General features: G+C 38.3%; 1 protein-coding gene across 1 annotated transcript in view; it reads left to right on the top strand.

Moving 5' to 3' along the window:
- LOC128566496 (phospholipid-transporting ATPase IB-like) overlaps positions 1-26,312 on the top strand; it is a 372,171-nt gene that overhangs the window by 17,104 nt on the left and 328,755 nt on the right. Inside the window, exons 5-6 of the mRNA XM_053563334.1 lie at positions 1,006-1,046; positions 3,384-3,457. Of these exons, the coding sequence (XP_053419309.1) occupies positions 1,006-1,046; positions 3,384-3,457 (115 nt within the window). The remainder of the gene's footprint in view (positions 1-1,005; positions 1,047-3,383; positions 3,458-26,312) is intronic.

Below are 26,312 nucleotides of genomic sequence, written 5' to 3'. Positions count from 1 at the left end.
ATTTGCCTTCTCTGCATGCAATGCTTCTGCCAGATCTACCATCCACAGAACAACAGAATGCTTTATCCAGTCATGGTATTCCATACGATATTGCTTCTAACCAAAGAAATTACTTTATAGTTGGTGGAGTGTGGCCATTAGCCTGTATTTACAGAATTAACACAGAACTTTTACCATGTTTCCCACCACCCTGAAGTGGCTGGATTGACAGAATCACGGAATAGCCTTCTGTAGACTCAGTTTCAGCTCCAGCTAGATGGCAGTACCTTAAAGGGATGAGACAAGGTTTTCCAGGAGGCTAGATATGTTCTGAAACATCAGCATCCAACATATGGTGCTGCTTTTGATGCATGGCCAAAATTCACAGGTCCAAGAATCAAGGGGGTGGAAATAAGAGTAGCACCACTCACCATCACCCCTAGTGACCCACTGGCAAAATTTTTGCTCCTTGTTCCTGCAAACTTACGTTTTGCTGGCCCAGAAATATTAGTTCCAAAGGTAGGGATGTTTTCATCAGGAGATACGCGATCATTACACTGAACTGGGTGGTTAGACTGCCATCTGGCACCTTTGGGCTCCTCATGCTTCTAATTAACAGGGAAAGAAGGGAGTTACTTTGCTGGGTATGGTAATTGTTCCTGACTACCAAGGCAAAGTTGGACTATTCCTCCCTACTGGTAATAGGGAAGCATTTAGCTAGAATACAGGAGATCCCTTAGGAGATCCCTTATTATTACCATTTCTTGTGATTAAGGAGAGTGGGAAAGTAGAACAACCTCATGCTGGCAGGACTGCCAATGCCCGAGATCCTTTAAGAATGAAGGTATGGGTCACCGCATCATATGCGGTGCTTGCTGAAGGCAAAACAAATACAGAATGGGTTGTGGAAAATGTTAGTTATAAATACCAGCTATGACCATGTGACAAGTTTCAGACATGAGGGCTATAATGTCATAAGTGTTTCATGCAATAATTACGATTAATACATGGCTGTTTCTTTTTCAGTGTTAAGACAGGATTCATGGCAGATTATTATGTGGAAAGAGGTAAGAATGTATTAATATCTTAGCTGTTAACTCGGTAATAAGCACTTACCTTATATTTAAAATTACAGATTTTACCTGTGAAATACATCTTCAAGAATTGTAATATTATCCCCATTTTGTAGATGAGGAAGTAGAGGATCAAAGAGAGTAAGTATCTTGCTTAAGGTCATACAGCCAATAGGGTGAAAAGGGGATTTGAACTCAAGTCAGTCTGGTTGGAAGTCCACATGTTTTCTCTGTTATCTCTGTGTCACTTATTAGGATATTTAAAGATAATGCTTCACAAATGGTCAAAGGCACAGGTTAGTCTTTACATGGTGGATATTTTACACTTTTACTTTTTTTGGATCAACATAATTTTAATGTTCCATGCAAGTTTAATAATAGGTTCAAGCGTGCTGTGAGATAAAAGAGGTTGGAAAACACTGAGTTAGAGGTTAGTATTTAAATACAAGAATTGTGAGGGAACACATTCAGATTACAGCAGGATACAAGTTAAAGCCACACAGAGTGTGTCTGGTGCTAGATACTGACTTTGTCCATATCTGATACTGACTTTGTCATCAATAATTAATTGATGACCTATGCCAAATTTTTTTGAAAACTAACTCTTAAGAATGATTTTATTCTTTATTCTGCAAACTATTCTCTTTACTAAGAATGATTTTATTTCCAAGTTTCATCAATATTTCTTTTGCCAAGTGACATAAAAACAATCGACTCAATGCCGATTATATTTTGCCTCTTAAACTAGCCACTAAGAGATTATACTCCCTTTCCAGTAGTAAAGCGTCAGGGGACCTGGGACTGTGAATGGAGCAAGGGATTGGTGAGGAAGTGAGAGTGCAGTGGTGGCTTCTTACTGAGCAGAGAGTGGCTGTACACTTGAGAGAATGCCTTGTAAAGGCAGAACAAGTTAAGCAGCCAAAACCAGGGACTCTGAATTATTGTTCCTCTGAATTCTTTCTATCCCATCAGTATGGTACAGTCAAATGTAGAACTTTGAAAACAAGGAACTTAAAAAAGGAAAAAGGAATTAATTTAGAGGTGATGCGGGCAAAGGAGAAAAGGAGTTTGCTTGCAGTTCCTCAGGAACTTAACTTTTCTACATCTAATTATTGTTTTAATTGCACTGTTTCAGCTTTTCTTTTTAGAGCCTTTTTTAGACCTTGCTGTAAGTTAGTTGTTTATGTTAAGTTTTGCATGCTTTATTATCCATCACTTTAAGAACCATATGTAAGGTATGAGTGTTTCATTATCCATCTTTTTCTCTCTTCTATTGTTGAACTTGTCCTCTATATTTAAAGACACATTGCAGTTTTTAAGGTTCTCATGTTGATCTGAGTATTTAATTAATCTGTGGCTCAATTAATTAAGATAGAAATGATTTGTTTAATTGTGTTATGTAAAAAATTCCAATCTTCTTGTTTTTGGTCTCATCAGAAGGTATTATTACTATTATTTTTTCCATATAGATCCAGAGATTGGTTTAGGAAAGAAATTTGAGCCTCTGCTGTTCTAACTGCCTGCTACTTGAAGAGTTATGGCATGAGTGCTTGGCACAGCATAAAAGCAACATGGTTTTCTTAAAGAATAAGTACACAAGAAGAAAGCATCAAGAGCTTATAATGCTTTCCCTGTGTATTGCTCCAGTATTTAAGTTTCTCCCTCTTATTTATAATTTAGAATTCATCTATGCCTTTTGTCATCCTTTTGTACATTCAGTGCTCACTGAAGACCAAGCTCTATGCTAAGTTCTGGCAATTCACCTGGGAGTAACACAATCATTTTCTCTGCTATCATAAAGCTGCAGAAGAAAAGGGACCATTAAGCAGAAAATTTCAGTGTTTATGAATACCACCATATCACCACAAATGATAATAATAATAATAGCACTTATAATAGGGATCCCTTTTCTTTTGTACTTCTTTACCAATGTTGTAATGTTACATCCTAGAGGAAGATCTGTCAACTGCAGCATTATTTACATTTCAGAATGGATCATTCTCTGTTACGGGACTGTCCTATGCATTGTGGGATATTTAGCAGCATCTCTGCCCTCTACCCACCAGATTCCAGTAGTCTCATCCTTATCACTTCAAAGTTGTGACAACAAAAAATGTCTCCAGACATTGCCAAATGTCCCAGGTAGATAGGGAGGGAAAAATCACCTTTTATCAAGAACAAGTGTTGTAGAGGAATGAATCCATCAGGAAACAAAAGCGTTCTAATGTAGCTGAAATTTACTAGGATGGCTAGAAATTTTTCAAGACACATTTTGCCTCTGTTTGTGCTTTTAAAATTTATACTTCTATCTTCTCTCTCCTGGTTTAAAAGGTCAATGTGGGTGATATTGTGAAGGCTTCAAACAAGGAGTTCCTTCCAGCAGACACGATCTTGATTTCTTCCAGGTTAGTTATGTTAGTGGAAATATAAGAAACTTTTATTCTGAACTTGGAATTTTATGAAAACCAAAAAAAGCCAAAAGGAACTTTTCCCTTTCTTATACTTTCAGCCTTATTTAGACCAGTGGCTGCAAACTGTTCTCTACAGGGACAGAGAGAAACTATGTTCAGCTTTATGGAGCACACAATTTCATTTGCAACTATTCAACTCAGCCATTGTAAAGCCAGAAGCAGTGCAGGCAATAGGCAAATATATGAGTATGGCTGTGTTCCAATAAAACTTTATTTACATAAGGCAGGTGGGGGCTGGATTTGGCCCATGCCTCATAGTTTGCTGGTCCTTGTTTTATATTTTATAAACTTTTCTTTATTTTACCCAGACATATTTTCTTCCATCTAATTATTAGATTAATCATACCCCTTCTGTGATTTCTTCAGACCTTCAACTAAACTAAAATGGTTTATATTTATTATTTCATTTTAGTCACATAGCAGTTCTGAGGCATTCACATTTTACAGGCATAGTGACTCACATGGAGATTAAGTGATGTATTAAGAGTCATCATGTAGGCTTGTGTGGGGCCTAAGTTTCCAAAATTGCCTCTTTTCTTTTCCTGGAACTGTACTGCTTTATTCACCTGCTTTTGTGGTGGAAACTTATGCAGAGACTCCCTTAGAAGGTATTTCTTTCTCAGTTGGTCTCATTTTACTAGTTTCATTTTGCTTCCGTGTTGGGCCTCTGTGTTACTAAGCTAACTTCTCTCATGTTTGTCACAGGAAACATGTGGCAGTTCGGGGTATCTCTCCTAACATCAGTCAAAGTCACAAACAGAGCTATGTTAGATACATTTGGCAGATTTGGTCCCCATATCAAGTCAAAATAATCTAGAAGAAAACCAGTCTTTTGGTGAGGAGAAAGGCAGAGGAGACAGAAATTGTTATTCATGGAATTTTATTTTCTAGCAGTTTTGTAGATAATATTTACTGAAGGATTCTTCCTGCCTCCATTAAAGCAACCAAGATACAGGCACACTCTTATCTATATGCTTATTTGAGCTGCCATGAAACTAAGACAACCAGAGAGCCTTGAGTGAACTCAAATTCTAGGAACCCCAGAAAATAATTCCATGCCAGTGTAGGACTTTTCTTGAGGGTTCCTGCCAAACTTCAAAGAGATTGAGAGTTTCTGTTTTGCTGAGCACAGAAAGTACAGGAAGGAAGAGATAAAGTTCAGGGAACTCTACCATGGAGAGAACTTGAGAGGTGATCCTAGCATAAAGGTAAGAACTATAAACTTAGTTAAGGGAGAATGAAAAGTAAAGCTTGTCATTCCCAAGAGGGTGATGGAGAATAAGAAGAAAGAACACATGAGGAGGAACCAACAGAAAAAATAAGGCAATATGAAAAACCAAAACAGAGGAACTCCTCCAAAGGACCATGAGGCAGCTACTGCAGAAGATGAGAAATGCAAATCAAAACAACCCTGAGATATCATCTAACCCCAGTGAGAATGGCCCACATCACAAAATCTCAAAACTGCAGATGCTGGCGTGGATGTGGAGAGAAGGGAACACTTTTACACTGCTGGTGGGACTGAAAAGTAGTACAACCTTTCTGGAAGGAAGTATGGAGAAACCTCAAAGCACTCAAGCTAGACCTCCCATTTGATCATGCAATCCCATTACTGGGCATCTACCCAGAAGGAAAGAAATCCTTTTATCATAAGGACACTTGTACTAGACTGTTTATTGCAGCTCAATTTACAATCACCAAAATGTGGAAACAGCCTAAATGCCTACCAACCCAGGAATGGATTAACAAGCTGTGGTATATGTATACCATGGAATACTATTCAGCCATTAAAAAAAATGGAGACTTTACATCCTTCGTATTAACCTGGATGGATGTGGAAGACATTATTCTTAGTAAAGCATCACAAGAATGGAGAAGCATGAATCCTACGTACTCAATTTTGATATGAGGACAATTAATGACAATTATGGTTATGGGGGGGGAACAGAAGGAGGGAAGGAGGGAGGTGGGTGGGGCCTTGGTGTGTGTCACACTTTATGGGGGCAAGACATGATTGCAAGAGGGACTTTACCTAACAATTGCAATCAGTGTAACCTGGCTTATTGTACCCTCAATGAATCCCCAACAATAAAAAAAAAAAAAGAATTAATGGACTAGACAGTAATGGAATTTAAAATATGGATGATAAAAACAATAAAAGGAATGGATGACAAAATGAAAAGACAGAACCGAAAGTCTAACAAGAGATATGTAGAATGCAGAAAGGATATGGTAGAGCTTAAGGAAATGAAGGAGATAATCAGGGAATGTAAAGATGCAGAAGAAAGTATCAAAAATAGGTTAGACCATGAAGAAGAAAGAAGCTCAGAACTAGAGGATAAAATGTTGGAATTAACCCAGGTAGTTAAAGAGGCAGAAAAGGAGAGAGAGAAAGCAGAACAGGCACTTAGAGAACTGTAAGACTCCACAAAGCATTCTAATATATGAAAAATAGGGATTCCTAAAGGGGAAGATTGTCCCAAAGGAATGGAAGTCCTACTGGAAACCGTCATGTAGGAAAACTGTGCAAATTTTATTTAAGACCCTGAAACCCTCCTTTCAGATGGATATCTAACCCTGGGTAATCTCAACTCAAACAGAACTTCTCCAAGACACATTGTAATGAACCTGTCCAAAGTCATGATGAATGAAAAATTCTGCAAGCAGCCAGGAGTAGGTGCGAACTGACCTACAGAGACAGAACCATTAGGATGATAGCAGACTTTTCAACTGAAACTTTCCAAGCCAGAAGATTATGGTTATCCACCTTCAACATTCTTAAAGAAAACAATCTGTAGCCCAGGATTTTGTATCCTGTTAAGCTAAACTTCAAAATTGATGGAGAAATAAAATCTTTTGTGGATATACAAGCTCTGAGGAAATTCGCCACAAGACCAGTGCTACAGGAAATACTTAAACCTATTTTCAACACATATCACTACAATGGACCACCAACAAAATAAACACCTAGAAGCTAACAGTCAAAACTTAGCTCCTACAATGGTGCAAAGGATAAAACTACACAATGGACTTTCACAAAATAAGATGAATAAAACTCCACCACACTTATTAATTCACTCAATAAATGTCAATGGACTGAATTCACCACTGAGGAGGCACAGACTGGTTGGTTGGATAAAAAACCACAAGCCATCCATATGCTGTCTACAGGAGACACAGCTAGCCTTGAAATACAAATCAAGACTCAGGCTTAAGGAATGGAAAACAGTATTTCAAGCAAATGGACATCAGAAGAAAGGAGGGGTGTGCAATCTTATTTTCAGATACAAGTGGATTTAAAGCAACTAAAGTCAGGAAAGACAAAGATAGACACTTTAGTCAAAGGAATAACTAAACAAGAAGACATTTCAATTTTAAATATTTATGCACCGAATTTAAATGCTTCTAGATTTATGAAAGAGACTTTGATGGGTCTGTGCAATATGATATTCCACAACACCATAATAATTAGGGACTTTACCTCCCCTCTGACAGGAATATTCATTTTTCTCATCAGCCCATGGTACGTACTCCAAAATTGACCAATCCTAGGATATAAATCAAATCTGAGCAAAATTAAGAGAATAGAAATTAAACCTTGTATATTCTCAGACCACAAGGCAATAAAGGTGGAACTAAACTCCAACAAAAATGTTCACCCCCACACAAAGATTTGGTAATTAAACAACCTTATGCTGATTGATAGTTGGGTTCAGCAAGAGATAAAAGATGAAATTGTTAAATTCCTGAAACATGACAACAATGAAAACACAAGTTACCAAAACTTGGGGGATACAGCAAAAGCAGTCTTCAGAGGGAAATTTATCACATTGGATGCCTACATTCAAAAAACAGAAAAAGAGCACATCAACAAACTTATGAACCATCTTAGGGAATTGGAAAAAGAAGAACAATCTAATCCTAAACCTAGCAGAAGAAAAGAAATCACCAAAATTAAATCAGAGATTAATGAAATTGAAAACAAAAGAATCATTCAGAAAATTAGCAAAACAAAATGTTTTTTTTTTGAGAAATAAATAAAATTGACAAACCATTGGCCAGATTAACTAGAAACAAAAGGAAAATCTCTAATCACATCAATCACAAATGATAAAGGGGAAATAACTACAGATGCCACTGAGATACAAGAGATCACCTCTGAGTACTGTAAGAAACTCTATGCCAGGAGTTTGAGAACATGGAGGAAATGGATCAATACCTGGAATCATACCCTCTCCCTAGACTTAATCAAGAAGAAATAGAGGGCGGCGCCTGTGGCTCAGTGAGCAGGGCACCGGCCCCATATACTGAGGGTGGTGGGTTCAAACCCAGCCCCGGCCAAACTGCAACAAAAAAATAGCCGGGCGTTGTGGCGGGTGCCTGTAGTCCCAGCTGCTCGGGAGGCTGAGGCAAGAGAATCACCTAAGCCCAAGAGCTGGAGGTTGCTGTGAGCCGTGTGACGCCACGGCACTCTACTGAGGGCAATAAAGTGAAACTCTGTCTCTACAAAAAAAAAAAAAAAAGAAGAAGAAATAGATCTCTTGAACAGACTGATTTCAAGAACTAAGATGGAAGAAACAATAAAAAATATTCCAACAACAACAACAACAAAAAAGCCCTGATCTAGATCACTTTACACCAGAATTCTATCAAACCTTCAAAGAAAATCTTATATCTCTACTGCAGAAATTATTCCAAAAACTTGAGAAGAAAGGAATCTTCCCCAACACATTCTATGAAGCAAAACATCACCTGATACCAAAACCAGGAAAAGACCCAACTGAAAAGGAGAACTTCAGACTAATTTCACTAATGAATATAGATGCAAAAATTCTCAAAACATCCTAGCAAATAGGTTACAGCTACACATTAAAATAATCATTCATCATTATCAAGTAGGTTTCATCCCAGGGATGCAAGGCTGGTTTAACATATGCAAGTCCATAAACATAATTCGACCTATCAACAGAAGCAAAAACAAAGACCATATGTCTTTCAGCATCCTTTTCTAATTAGAACTCTGAAGAAAATGGGCATAGGTGGCATATTTCTTAAATTGATTGAAGCCACCTGTGACAAACCCACAGCTAATATGCTACTAAATGAAGTGAAACTGAAATCTTTTCCACTTAGAACTGGAACCAGACAAGGCTGTCCTCTATCACCACTACTATTTAACATAGACTGGAATTTCTAGCTAATACAATTAGTCAAGAGAAGGAAATGAAGGGCATCCAAATGGGGGCAAAGGAGGTTGAACTCTGCCTGTTTGCCAACGATATAATCTTATACTTAGAGAACCCCAAAGACTCAACCCCAAGACTCCTGGAAGTGGTCAAAAAATATAATAATATAATAATACCTCAGGATATAACAACAATGTTCACAAATCAGAAGCCTATGTATGTGCTAACAACCAAGTTGAGAAGCTGATCAATGACAAACTTCCCTTCATAATAGTTTCAAGGAAAATGAAATACCTAGGAATACACCTAACAAAAGAGGTAAAGGACTACTATAAAGAAAATTACAAAACCACAAAAAAAGAAATAGCAGAATAAATTAACATATGGAAGAACATACCATGCTCCTGGCTGAGAATAATCAACATTGTCAAAATGTCTATACTTCCGAAAGCAATCTACAGATTTAATGGAATCCCCATTAAAATGCTGACATCATACTTTCAAGATTTTGAAAAAATAATTCTGCATTTTGTATGGAATCAGGAAAAACCTTGTATAGCCAAGGCAATTCTTAGTGACAAAAACTAAACCGAGGCATTAGCCTACCAGACTTTAGGCTGTACTGCAAGGCCTTAGTGATCAAAACAGCATGGTATTGGCACAAAAATCTAGACATAGACATCTGGAACCGAATAGAAAACCATGAAATGAGATGAACACCTTATAGCCAGCTAATCTTTGATAAACCAAATAGGAACATACCCTGGGGATAGAATCCCTATTCAACAAATGGTGATGGGAGACCTAGATAACCACATTTAAAGACTGAAACTGGACCGTCACCTTTCACCACTCACTAAAATTGATTAAAAATGGATAAAAGTTCTAAATCAAAGGAATGAAACAATAAAAATCTTCAAAGAATGTGTGGGGGAAAACACTTGAGGTTATTGGACTGAGAAAAGATTTTCTGAAGAAGACTTCCATGGCAATTGCAACATAAATATATAGGTCTTAATTAAATTGAATAGCTTCTGTACAGCTAAGGAGACAACAACCAAAGCAAACAGACAACCATCAGAACGGGAAAAGATATTTACATATAATGAATTGGACAAAAACTTGATAACTAGGATCTACAGATAACTCAAATTAATCCAGATGAAAAAAGCCAACAATCCCATACAATATTGGGCAAGAGACATGAATAGAACCTTCTCTAAAGAAGATAGACAAATGGGTAACAACCATATGAAAAAATGCTCATCATCCGTAATTATCAGAGAAATGAAATCAAAGCACCCTGATATATCACCTAACCCCAGTGAGAATGGCCCATATCACAAAATCTCAAAGCTTCAGATTCTGGCCTGGATGTGGAGACAGGAGAACACTTTTACACTGCTGGTGGGACTGCAAACTAATACAACCATTTTGGAAGGAAGTATGGAGAATTCTCAAAGAATTCAAACTAGACCTCCCATTTGATCCTGCAACTCCATTACTGGGTATCTACCCAGAAGAAAAAAAGTCCTTTATTCATAAGAACATTTGCACTAGAGTATTTATCACAGCTTAATTTACTATTGCCAAACTGTGGAAACAACCTAAATGCCCACCAATCCAGGAATGGATCAACAACTGTGGTATATATATATCATGGAATACTATTCAGCCACCTAACATGCTGGAGACTTTCCATATTTTGTATTAACTTGGATGGAGTTGAAACACATTCTTCTTATTAAAGCATCACAATAATTGAGAAGCAAGAATCTAATGTACTCAATTCTGATATGAGGACAATTGATGACCTAGTACACTGGGGGTGGGGGAATAGAGGAGTGGAGAAAGGGAAGAAAGGAGGGGGGGTGGGGGTGTCATGGTGTATGACACACCTCTTGGAGATGGGACATAATTATAAGAGGGTTTTTACCTAACAAATACAATCAGTGTATCCAGTTTCTCTGTACGCTCAATGAATACCCAACAATAAAAAAAAAAGGAGAAAAGAAAAAAATTTTATTGACAGAATTGATAATTGTGATGGAGTTTTATTCATCTTATTTTGTGAAAGTCCATTTCTGAATTTTATCATTTTCATCATTGTGGATTCTAGGTTTTGTCTTTTAGTTTCTGAGTGTTTAGTTTTCTCTCGATCCATTGTGATGGTTAGTGTGGAGAATATGTCTAAGTATTTCCTATAGAGCTGATCTTGTTGCAAACATCCTCATTGCTTGCAAAACAGTAAAACATTTGTTTTCTCCATCAATTTTAAAGCTTATCTTAGCAGGATATAGAAATCTGGGATGAAAATGGTTTTGTTTAAGTAGGTAAAAGGTAGATGACCATTCTCTTTTGGCTTGTGAAGTTTCATTTGAGAAGTCTGCTGCCACCCTGATAGATTTGCCCCTTACGTGAATTGTAGCTTACTTTTGGCTGCTTTCATCTTGACCTTGGATAAGTTCCTGACAATGTGTCTTAGAGAAGCTCTGTTTGAATTGAGATGATTTGGAGAGTTTGATATGCCTCTTAGTGGAGTCTGTTGGAATCTGTGGTGATACTTAGGAAATTTTCATTTATGATATCCTCTAACAGGGCTTCCATTCCTTGGGGGCATTCTTCTTCCTCTTTTGGAATGCTCATAATTTGTATGTTTGAATGCTTCATAAAATCCCATAATTCTCTCAGTGAATGTTCTGCTTCTCTTTTTTTCTGTCTCATTAACTGCCTGTGTTATCTCAAGAACTGTATCTTCTACCTCAGAGAGTCTTTCTTCTGCATGGTCTAATCTTTCATTGATACCTTCTATTGCATCTTTAAGTTCCATGACTGACTGCTGCAATTCCTTAAGCTCTACTATATTCTTTCTATATTTTTCATATTGTTCATCTCTCAAATGATTCTGTTTTTGAATTTCCTTTTGGTTATTTTCCACTTTCTCAGAGATTTCCTTCATTGTTTTTATCATCCATATTTTAAATTTTCTTTCTGTCATTTCTAACATTTATTTATAGTTGGAATCCTCTGTAGTAGCTACCTCATGGTCCCTTGGGGGGTTTGCTCTGTTCTGGTTTTTCATGCTGTCAAGATTTTTCTGGTGTTTCTTGTTCATCAGTGTTTCCTTTTTGTCTGTTTCTTTACCCTACTTTTTCCTTTCACTTTCTCCTCCTCTTTAAGTTGCCATGCCTCTGACCTAGGATTTTGAAGTGTCTTTTTGGTATAGGATCAAAAGGAAGGGAAGAGTGAAGAACAAGAAGGGAGAAAATACAAAAAAAAAAAAAAAAAAAAGAGAGAGAGAAAAGAAAAAGGAAAGGGAGAGTAAATGGGAAGACTTACAAAAGGAATAGAAGAACAAAAAGAGACACAAGAGTAATAGTGGTGTACATTAGGGCACTTTGACCCACACCCACACATCCCAGCCTTTGGGCACCTGGATTGGGTGGGCCTTTCGAGGCCAGGAGCTCTTTGCCAGCCCAAGCATTGACAAGACCCCAACTCCAGCAAATAGAGCAGAAAAACAAAAACAGTATAAATCAAAATAAAACAAAAAGCCTTAAGGGACAAAACTAACAGAAGCACAAAAACTAGCAAAAACAGAGCCCTTGTTATTGAAAAAGGAAATAATGAAAAAGTGTAAGAGAGACGAAGGACAAGATGGTGGACTGAAGCCAGCTTCCCACAGAGGCTCCCATCCAGAAAGAGAGTTAAGGGACAAAAATTTATCAGGTAACCTGGTGGATCTGAGCTTCACGAAGAGAGAAGGCTGAAGGACGCATATCAACACCGCTGAGGTGAGCTGCGACCACAAGGATGCAAACAAAATGTACAAAACCCATCGTCAAGTGGACAGGAGTCCACCCTCCCCCATGAGACTGGCTCAAGAGCCCCACAAACAAACAAATGGGCAGAAATCAAAGGCCCTCCCACTACACTCCATGGGAGAGACCTCCTAAAAACTGGACCTCCCTCCCCTACTAGGGTGCCATGGCACTCTCCTGCTAGGCATAAAACTGTATAAAACTGTAAATATCCTTTGCCTGCAAACCTGATCTCCCAGCACCTGCCTCCACTCACACTCCTGTCCCCCAGGAGTCTGGATTCTTAGGTGATTTCTCTGTGGGGTGTGGACAGTGACTGAGTTGAACTGACTCTGGGGTGCATGAGCAAGGAGAGGACGATTGGCTAGAAGGGAACCGCTCCAGAGTGGCGGTTCCCTCAGACACGGAGCGGCGACTGAGGGAACCGCTCCAGAGTGGAGGTTCCCTCAGACATGGAGTGGTGGCTGTCTTCTGGCAGGGGTGCAGCTAGGCATAAAACTGTGTGGAACTGTGTGTGCTCGCTACCTATAGCTCTGGGCTCCCAGCACTCTCCTTCCCCTCACTCTGAGATCTGGAGGCCTGTCCCCCAGGAGTCTGGATTCTTAGGTGATTTCTCCATGGGATGTGGACAGTGACTGAGCTGCACTGACTCTGGGGTGCGTGAGCCAGGAGAGGACGACTGGCTAGAAGGGAGCCACTCCAGAGTGGCGGTTCCCTCAGATGTGGAGCAGTGGCTGTCTTCTGGCAGGGGTGCAGCTAGGCATAAAACTGTGTGGAACTGTGTGCTCACTACCTACAGCTCTGGGCTCCCAGCTCTCTCCTTCCCCTCACTCTGAGACATGGAGGCCTGTCCCCCAGGAGTCCAGATTTTTGGGTGATCTCTCGAGGGGTGTGGACAGAGCATAAACTGCAGCTGGTCAGTGCTGACTCTGGTGCATGAGAGCCGTTTTTTTCTAACAGCAAAATGGCTCACTCTGGATATTCTGAAGCCACACCTTCTGTCTCCCTGGGCAACCAGAGGAGGCCACCCGTGAGTAAACGATTTGCCTGAGGCTACTCAAAACCCAGGAAGCTTCCAGGGTGGGCTGACTCAGAGAGGTAACTGAATACCAACCTCCAGCAGCAAAGACAGGACCTTGAAACTCAGAACAGCTTCTCCTCTGCAGACTATTTTAGCAGGAACTGAGACAGAAACCCGCAAAATTGTTCTGTTCTGTTCTGTCAGTAACATCAATCAGGAGTAGGGCTAAACCTGAGTGAACACCCCCCCACCTTCATCAAGCATCCGAGGATGTCAGGCCTCACCTCCTCCTACTAGATAGTGGCAGAGTGCAGAGGCCTGGCAGATTTCCTTGCAATTCAGGCAGGTGCAACCCCCTGGAGTATCTGTTCACTACAGGCAACTGGGTCAGCCATCTACAGAGATATCAGTGACTGGGTCTGACAGAGGGGCAAGGTGGGGAAGGAGGCATCAACCTTCCTTGACTAATCGATTTGCTAGGTGGCTCCTCCTGACTCCACGCTGCACTGGAGTAAGCCATATCAGAGTAGTCACCAGACCCCTGTGATCCAGTTCCCAGAGACCTCTTGAACTTTCCCACCCAAGACAGGTGCCGACTGGAACAAATGATTTGGACCTTTTGAACTGAACCAATAGACTGAGGACTTTTCAGGTGGTGCCCTGGGTGTGTGGAAGGTTTGACTTTCCTTTTTCAATTGGTGCCAGAGGTGGGCAGGCAGGGTGACTGAATGGCTGGTTTTTCTCCACAGCTGAGACTTCAACCCAGAGTAAATGTTTCACTAGGGTCAAACAGAAACCAGCTGAAAACAAGACAGAACAAATTAGCCACACCACACCAGACAGGGCCCCAGTTTCTCAGGCCACAACACTGTATGGGCCGTTGACAAAGCCCCAGAGGAAAAACGAAAGGGAGTAAAACAACCATGGAGCAGAATCAGCGGAAAAACTCTGGTAACATGAATAACCAGAATAAATCAATCCCCCCAGGAAAGATATGGCAGATGTAATTGAAGATCCCATTCATAAACAACTCACTGAGATGTCAGAAATTGAATTCAGAATTTGGACGGCAGACAAGATTAATAAAGTGGAATTAGGAATTCGAAAAGAAATTCAAAAGTTGTCTCAAGAATTTAAAGAATTTAAAGACAAAACCACCAAAGACTTAGACACACTGAAGCAAGAATTTGCAGCATTCTAAGATCTGAAAAATACAGTAGAGGGAAGCAACAGAATGGAGCAAGCAGAAGAAAGAATTTCTGACATCGAAGATAAAGCCTTTGAATGCTCCGAAACTCTCAAAGAGGAAGAGAAATGGAGAGCAAAAATGGATCATTCTCTCAGAGAGCTCTGGGGTAATTTGAAGAAGGCTAATATATGAATAATTAGAATTTCTGAAACTGATGAAGTGGCCTCGATGGGCACAGAGGCCCTTCTGCATGAAATTATGATAGAGAATTTTCCAGACATGCCTAGAGATTCTGAAATTCAGATAGCAGACAGCTTCAGACCCCCAGCACGATTCAACCCCAATAAGTCATCCCCCAGGCATATCATAGTTAACTTCATTAAAGTTAAAATGAAGGAGAAAATCCTCAAAGCTACCAGGCGAAAGAAAGACATTACTGCAAAGGGAAGAATGTTAGAATGACTGCAGATCTCTCTGCTGAAACTTTTCAAGCCAGAAGAGGGTGGTCATCGACTTTTAATCTCCTAAAGCAAAATAACTTTCAACCCAGGATCTTGTATCCAGCTAAACTGAGTTTCATTTATGATGGAGAAATTAAATACTTTAAAGACATGCATATGTTGAAGAAATTTGCCATAACCAAACCAGCTCTTCAGGATATTCTCAGACGTATCCTCCATAATGACTCACCCAATCCTGCACCACAAAAGTAAACTCACTCAGAAACTTTTGATCAAACTCCAACTTCCACACTGGCGAATAGATTAATAATGTCCATTGGACCTTTGAAAAACTCGATACACAAAATTTCAGCAGACTTATCAATACTCTCCATTAATGTGAATGGCTTAAACTGTCCACTAAAGAGGCATAGGTTAGCTGACTGGATACAAAAACTCAGGCCAGATATTTGCTACATACAAGAGTCACACCTTAACCTAAAAGACAAATACAGACTCAGGGTGAAAGGATGGTCATCCATATTTCAGGCAAATGGAAATCAGAAAAAAGCAGATGTTGCAATTTTATTTGCAGATACAATAGGCTTTAAACCAACAAAAGTAAGGAAGGACAAGAATGGTCACTTCATATTTGTTAAGGGTAATACTCAATATGATGAGATTTCAATTATTAATATCTATGCACCCAACCAGAATGCACCTCAATTTATAAGAGAAACTCTAATAGACATGAGCAACTTGATTTCCTCCAACTCCATAATAGTCGGAGATTTCTACACTCCTTTGGCAGGGTTGGATCGATCGTCCAACAAGAAGCTGAGCAAAGAAATCTTAGATTTAAACCTAACCATCCAATATTTGGATTTAGCAGACATCTACAGAACATTTCATGCCAACAAAACTGAATACACATACTTCTCATCAGCCCACGGAACTTACTCCAAAATCGATCACATCTTAGGTCACAAGTCTAACCTCAGTAAATTTAAAGGAATAGAAATTATTCCTTGCATCTTCTTGGACCACCATGGAATAAAGCTTGAGCTGAGTAACAACAGGAATCTGCATACTCATACAAAAACATGGAAGTTAAATAACCTTACGCTGAATGATGGCTGGGTCAGAGATGAGATTAAGAAAGAAATCGCCAATTTTTTGGAACAAAACAACAATGAAGACATGAACTATCAGAACCTCTGGACACTGTAAAGGCAGTTTTAAGAGGGAAATTTACAGCACTGCAAAGCCTTCCTCAAGAGAATGGAAAGAGAAGAAGTTAACAACTTAATGGGACATCTCAAGCAACTGGAAAAGGAAGAACATTCCAACCCTAAACCAAGTAGAAGAAAAGAAATAACCAAAATTAGAGGAGAATTAAATGAAATTGAAAACAAAAGAATAATACAACAGATCAATAAATCTAAATGCTGGTTTTTTGAAAAGATGAATAAAATAGATAAACCTTTGGCCAACCTAATCAGGAAAAACAGAGTAAATCTCTAATCTCATCAATCAAAAACGACAAAGACAAAATAACAACAGACTCCTTAGAAATAAAAAATCCTTAATGTATATTACAAGAAACTTTATTCTCAGAAATATGACAATCTGAAGGAAATTGACCAATATTTGGAAGCATGTCACCTTCCAAGACTTGGCCAGAATCAAGTGGAAATGCTGAACAGACCCACATCAAGTTCGGAAATAGCATCAACCATACAAAACCTCCCTAAAAAGGAAAGCCCGGGACCAGATGGTTTCACGTCAGAATTCTACCAAGCCTTTAAAGAGGAATTAGTACCTATATTACTCAACCTGTTCCAAAAGGTAGAAAAAGAAGAAAGACTACCCAACATATTCTATGAAGCAAACATCACCCTGATCCCCAAACCAGGAAAAGACCCAACAAGAAAAGAAAATTATAGACCAATATCACTAATGAATATAGATGAAAAAAATACTCAACAAGATCCTAACAAACAGAATCCAGCAACACACCAAACAAATTATACATCATGACCAAGCTGGTTTTATCCCAGGGTCTCAAGGCTGGTTCAATATACGTAAATCTATAAATGTAATCCAGAACATAAACAAATTGAAAAGCAAAGACCATATGATTCTGTCAATCGATGCAGAAAAAGCTTTTGATAACATCCAGCATCCCTTCATGATCAGAATTCTTAAGAAAATTGGTATAGAAGGGACATTTCTTAAACTGATAGAGACCATCTACAGCAAACCCACAGCCAATATCATATTGAATGGAGCTAAATTGGAATCATTTCCACTCAGATCAGGAACCAGACAAGGCTGCCCATTGTCTCCATTGCTTTTTAACATTGTAATGGAAGTTTTAGCAACCGCAATTAGGGAAGAGAAGGCAATCAAGGGTATCCATACAGGGTCAGAAGAGATCAAACTTTCGCTCTTCGCAGATGATGTGATTGTGTATCTGGAAAACACTAGGGACTCTACTACAAAACTCCTAGAAGTGATCAAGGAATACAGCAGCAACTCAGGTTACAAAATCAACATTCATAAATCGGTAGCCTTTATATATACTAACAATAGTCAAGTTGAAAAACCAGTTAAGGACTTTATCCCATTCACAGTAGTGTCAAAGAAGATGAAATATTTGGGAAATTATCTAACTAAGGATGTGAAAGATCTCTATAGAGAGAACTATGAAACTCTGAGAAAAGAAATAGCTGAAAATGTTAACACATGGAAAAACATATCATGCTCATGACTGGGAAGAATCAACATTGTTAAAATGTCCATACTACCCAAAGCAATATATAATTTCAATGCAATCCCTATTAAAGCTCCACTGTTATACTTTAAAGATCTTGAAAAAACAATACTTCGTTTTATATGGAATCAGAAAAAACCTCAAATAGCCAAGACATTACTCAGAAATGAAAACAAAGCAGGAGGAATCACGCTACCAGACCTCAGACTTTACTACAAATCAATAGTGATCAAAACAGCATGGTATTGGCACAAAAACAGAGAAGTAGATGTCTGGAACAGAATAGAAAACCAAGAGATGAATCCAGGTACTTACCGTTATTTAATCTTTGACAAGCCAATTAAAAACATTTAGTGCGAAAAGATTCCCTATTTAACTAATGGTGCTGGGTGAACGGGCTGGGAACCTGCAAAAGACTGAAACTGGACCCACACCTTTCACCATTAATATAGACTCTCACTGCTAAGGACTTAAACTTAAGACATGAAACTATAAAAATACTAGAGGAGAGTGCAGGGAAAACCCTTGAAGAAATTGTTCTGGGCAATTATTTTATGAGGAGGACCCCCCGGGCAATTGAAGCAGCTTCAAAAATACACTACTGGGACTTGATCAAACTAAAGAGCTTCTGCATAGCCAAGCACACAGTAAGTAAAGCAAGTAAACAGCCATCATAACGGGAAAAGATATTTGCAGGTTATGTCTCCAACAAAGGTTTAATAACCAGGATCCGCAGAGAACTCAAATGCATTAGCAAGAAAAGAACAAGTGATCCCATCGCAGGCTGGGCAATGGATTTGAAGAGAAACTTCTCTGAAGAAGACAGGTGTGTGGCCCTCAGACATATGAAGAAATGCTCATCATCTTTAATCATCAGAGAAATGCAAATCAAAACTACTTTGAGTTACCATCTAACTCCAGTGAGACTAGCCTATATTACAAAATATCAAGACCAGAGATATTGGCGCAGATGTGGAGAAAAGGGAACACTTTTGTACTGCTGATGGGAATGCAAATGAATACATTTCTTTTGTAAAGATATATGGAGAACACTTAGAGATCTAAAAATAGATCTGCCATTCAATCCTGTAATTCCTCTGTTGGGCATATACCCAGAAGACCAAAAATTACATCATAACAAAGATATTTGTACCAGAATGTTTATTGTAGCCCTATTCATAATTTCTAAGTCATGGAAAAAGCCCAAGTGCCCATCAATCCATGAATGGATTAATAAATTGTGGTATATGTACACCATGGAATAGTATGCAGCCTTAAAGAAAGATGGAGACTTTACCTCTTTCATGTTTACATGGATGTAGCTGGAACATATTCTTCTTAGTAAAGTATCTCAAGAATGGAAGAAAAAGTACCCAGTGTACTCAGCCCTACTATGAAACTAATTTAGGGTATTCACATGAAAGCTATAACCCAGTTACAACCTAAGAATAGGGGGAAGGGGGAAAGGGAGGGGAGAGAGGGAGCAGGTGGTTAGAGGGAGGGGGATTGGTGGGATTACACCCATGGTGCATCTTACAAGGGTATATGTGAAACTTAGTAAATGTGGAATGTAAATGTCTTAGCACAATAATTAAGAAAATGCCGGGAAGGCTATGTTAACCATTGTGATAATAATGTGTCAAACGGTCTATGAAACTAGTGTATGATGTCCTATGATCATATCAATGTACACAGCTATGATTTAATAAAAAAATAAATAAATAAATAAAACCAAAAAAAAAAAACCAAATCAAGACATGTGTACTCTAACTCTGAGGGAAATTCAATTAATCTATCGTGTACTTATTTTAAAAGTACCTATTTCCACAAATCAATGGCTATACATTTAAAAAAAAAGTATAAGAGAAAAATGATAAAGAAAAATTTAGGGGAAAAAAGTTAAAAAACGTAAAAGAAAAATATACATATATATCTTGCAATATATTGCCTAGGCAACAGGTGAACTTCTGGGGTATGAGATGCTAATCTCGATGTTGATATAGGTATATAAGATGGATGCTGGAAGCTTCTGTCTTGCCAAAGAGATCTGGTCCTATCTTCCTGTCTTCTTTCCTCTCAATCCCCACAAGGTTGGGACCCTGAAGCTCTCCTTAGCCTGCTTAATAGATATGCCTCAACCTTTCCAAACCATGTCCCTTGGCCACATGGTGGCTTTCCCAGGAAAGCGTGTGTTGCTCAAATCTCTCTTCCTGCCCAGACTATCAGGTGTGCCAGAACTGGCCTCCCACTGGGACCCTGATGGTTGATCCTGCTAGGCAGCTTTCCCACAATGGCTGCACCTGGTCTGCAGCGGAACAATGAGCACTCTGCTCCATTTGGAGCTGTTCAAAATCACTCACTCACTTGCCCAGGGTCTCTCAAGTTAACTCAACCAAGTGCCCACGTCCAAAAACAAACAAACAAATAACCCCCCAGGGGAGGCCCTCTTTGTCTGTAAACTGCTGCCCCCACTGCCACACTGGGTGATCTCTGTTGGCAGGTAAGTACTCACCTTTGTGCCTCTTCTCCACTGCTTTTGACCTCTTCATGGGGTCCTGAAGTCTTCTGGTGCCTCTCTTTTCCCTCAGAGGGATGTTTCTGGGCAAAGCCCCATAAGAAGAGGTGCCTGGATTCCTTTCTCCCGAGTCTTACCACGTGCAGTTGCAAAGAACTTGTCTCTAGTTTGCCATCTTACTCTCAGCCCCCTAGAATCCAGTTTTGATTTTTCATGTTGCCAACATTCTTTTTCTGGTTTCCTTCCTCAGCTCAGGGTTAAAAAAGTTTTAGATGTTGCTAATACCTTGTTGGAAACTCTCCTGTTTAATTTGAGTTAGGGGAAGTTACTAGATGGCTCTCTGGTAGAGCTGGCTGTGGGAATTGATAAACCTTAGCTGTGTGCCTTTATTTTATTCAGGTCTTAGTGAACCAGCAGCTTGAGGCTGGGAGACTCCCTGAATGGGCTTTAGAGTTAAGATTACTTTTGGCACTGCTGCAGTGGTGGAAGCTCTTAGAGTCTTGGGGACTGGGTGCAGCACTAGAGACTTCAGGATGAGGTCTGTGGCCTGGCAGAGTCCTGGATGTTCAGAGGCAGTGGGGCATTGAATTCCAGAGAGTTAGCCACATGGCCTGGGCTAGAGAGGAGCCTGCTGCAGAGTGTCTGAGCAGGGCCAAGAATCTAAGAAGTAGGTCTGTGGGGAAGGTAGGGCTGCCACAACTGGTTGGGGCGAGGGGCGGGGTCAAGTATGGAGGCAATTTGGGCCTGCAGGGTAGAGACTGAGCCAACAAGAGGGAGGCTAATCCACAGGATTTAGGACCAATGGGTGCTACTTCAGATGGGGCTAATGTGGGTACCTATAGCCCTAGGACCACAGAGGTCTCTATGCCTCTCCCAGGATCCACTGACGTGAAGGGGTGATCTGCTCTCTCTCTTCTCACCTTCTGTGCCCCAGCTCCGTCACTCCCCATGCTCAGATCCTCCTGCACTCTACAGGGAAAGCACTTGGTTTCAGGTCACCAGGTATGATTTAGGGGAGTAACAAGTTGAACCACTCCTTCCCAGCACACTGCAGGCCTGGTGTGATGCATCTGATAGCTCAGAATGGCCCTAGCTAATGCCCAGACCCCACTGTGCCTACTGTCTCTTGAGATAAGTCTGAACAGACTTCAGTTTGTCTCTGGTCTGAGCTGGAGGAGGTGGTATTACAAGCCACCTGGCAGCTCAGTTTGCACAGTGCTAGCTGAGCATATGCATCAAATCAGCCTTCCCTGGCCGTATTTTTCTCTGATGTTGTTTTATATAACTCTCTGTCACCTCTTCTTTGGTTTTATTTTCTACTTCTCTGTTTTCATAATGCTGATTCTGAGAGGAGCAATCTAAATGGAGGCAGCTGCCAGCTTTTCCATGCTTTTCTTGGGAGCAATATGTTGGCAAACTGCTTCTAGTCTGTCATTGTTTTTCACCCCAACTCTATTTTCTGATGTTTGACTGATAATAGCTTCTAAGTCTTACCTCTTGCCCTTCCTCTTCTACCCCATATCTGGGCAAGCTACTAAAAAAGCTGATAAGAATTCACCCTCCTCAGATACCTCCATCAGTTTCAAAGCACTTACAACCTGCTTGTGTGTAGGAACCATCACCCTGGTCTTACCTCCTCACCTTCAAACAATCCTAAGTTGGTTTCCTTTCCCTGCTATCCAGAGATATTTCTGGATTTTGCCTCTCTCCCCAGAAAGTCTCATAATATGAAGTATATACATAATAATATGTATATATTAAGTATATACATAATATACTTTTTTTACCTCATAAAGTATATGCATAATATACTTTTTTGTATCTTATAGTGTACCTTTGTATACCCCTTGGTGTGTTTGTGGCATCATCAGTCTCGATATTTAAACCAGATTTTGCCTGGAAGGTCAATCTTGCTTCTGAAGGATGATCATACAGTTTTATTGGAAAGTTCACCAGTGGAATTTTTTTACCTTAATATATTAAAGGTGAAAACATGATTACATTAATATAAGTATTTAAATGTGCAACATCCATTTATAATAACAATTCTTAGGAACCTACCAATAAAATGGAATTGCTTTAACATGCTCAAAGGAAAAAACTGCATATAATAAATAGAAAAAAGAAACAAAATTATCATTATTTGCATATGTCTTATTAATTGTAGATTGTCTACATGAAATTCCATAAAATATTTATAATAAATTGAAAGCATTAATGAAAGAAGATAGCAAGTTTGTGGATATATTATACAAAGTCAGTTGTATTTTGTATACCAACAACTACATGTATATCATTCCAAAATAGTAATAGAAAGGTACATTTTACAGTAGCAACAAAAGTTATAAAAGATTAAAGAGGAAATATGTGCAAGAAAAATATATGCATGTTCTTCATGATGAAACTTTATTAAAATACATCAAAGAAGGAGTAAATACATGGAGAAATACATGATTTTGTATAGGAAGAGTCAGTTTCTTCCAAATTGATCTTGAGGTTTATTGTAATTCCAACCAAGTTCTCAAACATGTTTCATTGGACATTGACAAGTTGATTATGAAATGTCTCATTTTTAATTTCTGGAGGTGACTGAGTGAGGACACAGGTAGGTGAATGCCATTGAAAGAAGAACTTACTGCTTAATTTCCTAAGAGAAGAGGATATGCCACATGGTCCCACAGGGAAAACATTGGGTTGGTCTGGAGGCAGAAACAGGAGGGAAACCTAGGCCACAGCATTTATTGAGGTTTTATTGGAAAAGTCAAGGCAGAGCAGAGCAAACAGCTTAGGATTGGCCAGGTTGAATAATTCCAGTGGGCTCTAGGCTATGAGGGTGGTCTCTGTTTGCCTGGTACCTGGCTCAGGGATGATTTCAGAGAGGGAAATATTGGTTCTATGGGGGTGTGTGAGTTAAACAAGTGGATATTTGGGGGCTTGATTTCTACATGAAAATTGTGCTCCCTGCAGAGCCCTTTGCTACTTGCAGGAATTCATTCACCCTAGGAAACACAGTCTCTCCACTGATAGCAAAAATTTTGAGATGTTAAAATGTTATGAAATATAGAAAATTAAAAACATTATTTGTATTTGTATTTGAAGAGCAAAGGGTTACAAATTTTCAAGGCACTTACGAAAAAGAAGAATTATTTGAGGATCCTTGTTGGGTCAGATATGAAGTGATATTTTAAAAATTTGCAGTAGTTTAGATAGCATAGTATTGGCACAAGATTAGAATATAGGCCAATGGAATTTTGGTGTGTGACAGAGGGAGAGAATGTAGATCAATGGTAATAGGATTCCTGCTGAATAAATAGTGCTTGAAAATTGGTTAACTACAGAAAAAAAAAAATGCACCACTACATAAAAATCAATTTCATATAATTAGAGTTAACTGTGAAAGACAAATTCATATACTTTTAAAAGATTATGTGGAATCTTAATGAATGGAAGATACCTCCCTGAATTAGGGAAGAATTGTTTCATAATCTTAAGTATGAATATAATATATATTAACAAAAACATGTACAAGAGGGCCTCTTTTGACTGCTATTAGTAATATAAATTGGGACAAAGCTTTGTAAAACAATTTGCCATTGCCTTGTATAACCGAACATATGTATGCTGTTTGATGTAACAATGATGCTCCCAGGTACTGTTCAGTGTAAAAAGGGAAACTTACCTACTAAAGCTCTTGCAGATTGTGATAGGAGATTATGTATAGGAATGTTCATTGTGGTATAGTTTGTAATAGCAAAAGCTAGAACCAATAAAATTGTCCATTGATAGAATAGCTAAGTTGTGGTGAATTCATAAAATTGTATTCAGCTAGCAAAATGAATGAATTGCATATATGTGTATTAACATGGATAAATTTTAAACACATAATGTTTAAGAAAAGAGATAACTCATAGAAGAAGCTGTAAATATAATTAATTCCATTTATATGTAGTTCAAGGACAGGAAAAAAATTGCTTAGTGATACATACAAATGTAATGAAAGTACAGAGAAAATCAGAATTATGAATATAAAAAATATTAACATAGTAGTTTTTTTTAGAATGAAAGAAAAATGAAATTGAGAGGTCTTTTAGGTACTGTAAATAGATTTCTTAACCCATAAGATAAATAAATAGATTTCATTTTCATAATATTTCATTTTTGACATTAAAATATAAATATTTATTCTATAAATTCTTTTGTATATATGATATATTTTACTCAAAAAATTATTTTTAGTTTTTTTCAAATTTATAAGAAATATACATATACAAATTTGCTAGAATTGGCTTTTTTTGAAAAAATTATGACCTTTATACTGGAAACATTTTAAAAGTAGGTGCCATCTTTATTGGCTTTAGTTTTGCATATATCATGATCCAATTTAGAGTCAATATTATAAAAAATTGGGACCATTAGTATAAGGGAAAAATCTAGGGTATATGAACAAACTTTACCATTTGGAACAGATCTTTGATCTTGGTTCTTTCATCTCTTAGGCAGAAAAAGAAAAAAATCTTGCATTTTTTTTACATGGTGGTTATAAAAAGAATGATTAAAAAGAAGAGTGGAAATATGCTTCAAAAGTAGAAATACTAGTACATCATTCTTGGCTAGTTTAGGTTTGGATAAAATAATGTTAAAATGATTGTGATTCTTAGTATGTTAAATAATAAAGAATTTCTAATTTGGTAAAGGACTAGGATAAGACTTTAAAATTTTAATGTTTTATTATAGCTAATTCACACAAATATTTCAAATTTTAAAAGGTACTGAAAGAATATTTCATAACATTTCCCTCTCTACTCTGTTCCAGTGCTATCAGACAACCAATGCAATTGTGTTCTTGTGTATACAATATTTCCAGATATATTTATGTTTATGCAGGCAAATACATATAATACATGTACCTAAATCTCTTTTTGTATTCAGTATGCTTGAAGCTTTCATTTATAAATGAAGCTAGAATAACTTCTTTTTCTATTCTATCTATAGTTTCTTAAGGTGGAAGGTAATTGATTTAAGATATTTCTTTTTCTTTTTGCCTTTATAAAAAATGTTGGTGTTGGGTGGTGCCTGTGGCTCAGTGGGTAGGGCGCTGGCCCCATATACCAAGGGTGGTGGGTTCAAACCCTGCCAAACTGTAACAAAAAATGCTGAGGGTTGTGGTGGGTACCTGTACTCCCAGCTACTCAGGAGGCTGAGGCTAAAAAGAAATAAAATAAATAAATATAAAAAAAATTTTTTTAAGTTGTTTATAGCTATAAATTTAATTCTAAACATTACCTGCATTTCATATGTCTTGTTATGGTGTGTTTTTGCTTTTATTGACACAAATACTTTCTAAATTCCCTTTTAATTTTTTAATTTCCTTTTGATTTTCCACTAGATCATTGGTTAACTTCTTTCCATTGTGATCAGAGGATATACTTTGTATGATTTCAATCCTTTAAATTTATTGAGGCTTGTTGTGTGGCCTAGCATATGGTCAATCCTGGAGGATGTTTCATGTGAGCTCGAGAAGAGTGTGTGTTCTGCAGTTGTATGGTGGAGTGTTCTACATGTGTCTGTTAAGTCTAGTTTGTGTTTAGTGTTGTTTGAATCTTCCATTTCTGTGCTGATCATCTGCCTAGTTGTTCCATCCATTATAGAAAGCAGAGTACTAAAGTCCCCAACTATTATTGTTGAACTATCTATCCCTTCAATTCTATCGGGTTTAGTGCCATGTATTTTGGCCTTTGTTGTTCAGTGTATATGTTTCGAATTATTATATCTTCTTCATGGATTGGCTCTTTTCCCATTATAAAAGTCTTCTTTCTCTCTAGTAACAATTTTGCCTTAAAT

This window comes from Nycticebus coucang, chromosome 15, assembly GCF_027406575.1.
Source record: "Nycticebus coucang isolate mNycCou1 chromosome 15, mNycCou1.pri, whole genome shotgun sequence".
In the NCBI taxonomy this organism is placed as follows: Eukaryota; Metazoa; Chordata; class Mammalia; order Primates; family Lorisidae; genus Nycticebus; species Nycticebus coucang.
Note: the sequence above shows the minus strand (reverse complement) of the source record. Positions and strands in the feature narration are given on the sequence as shown.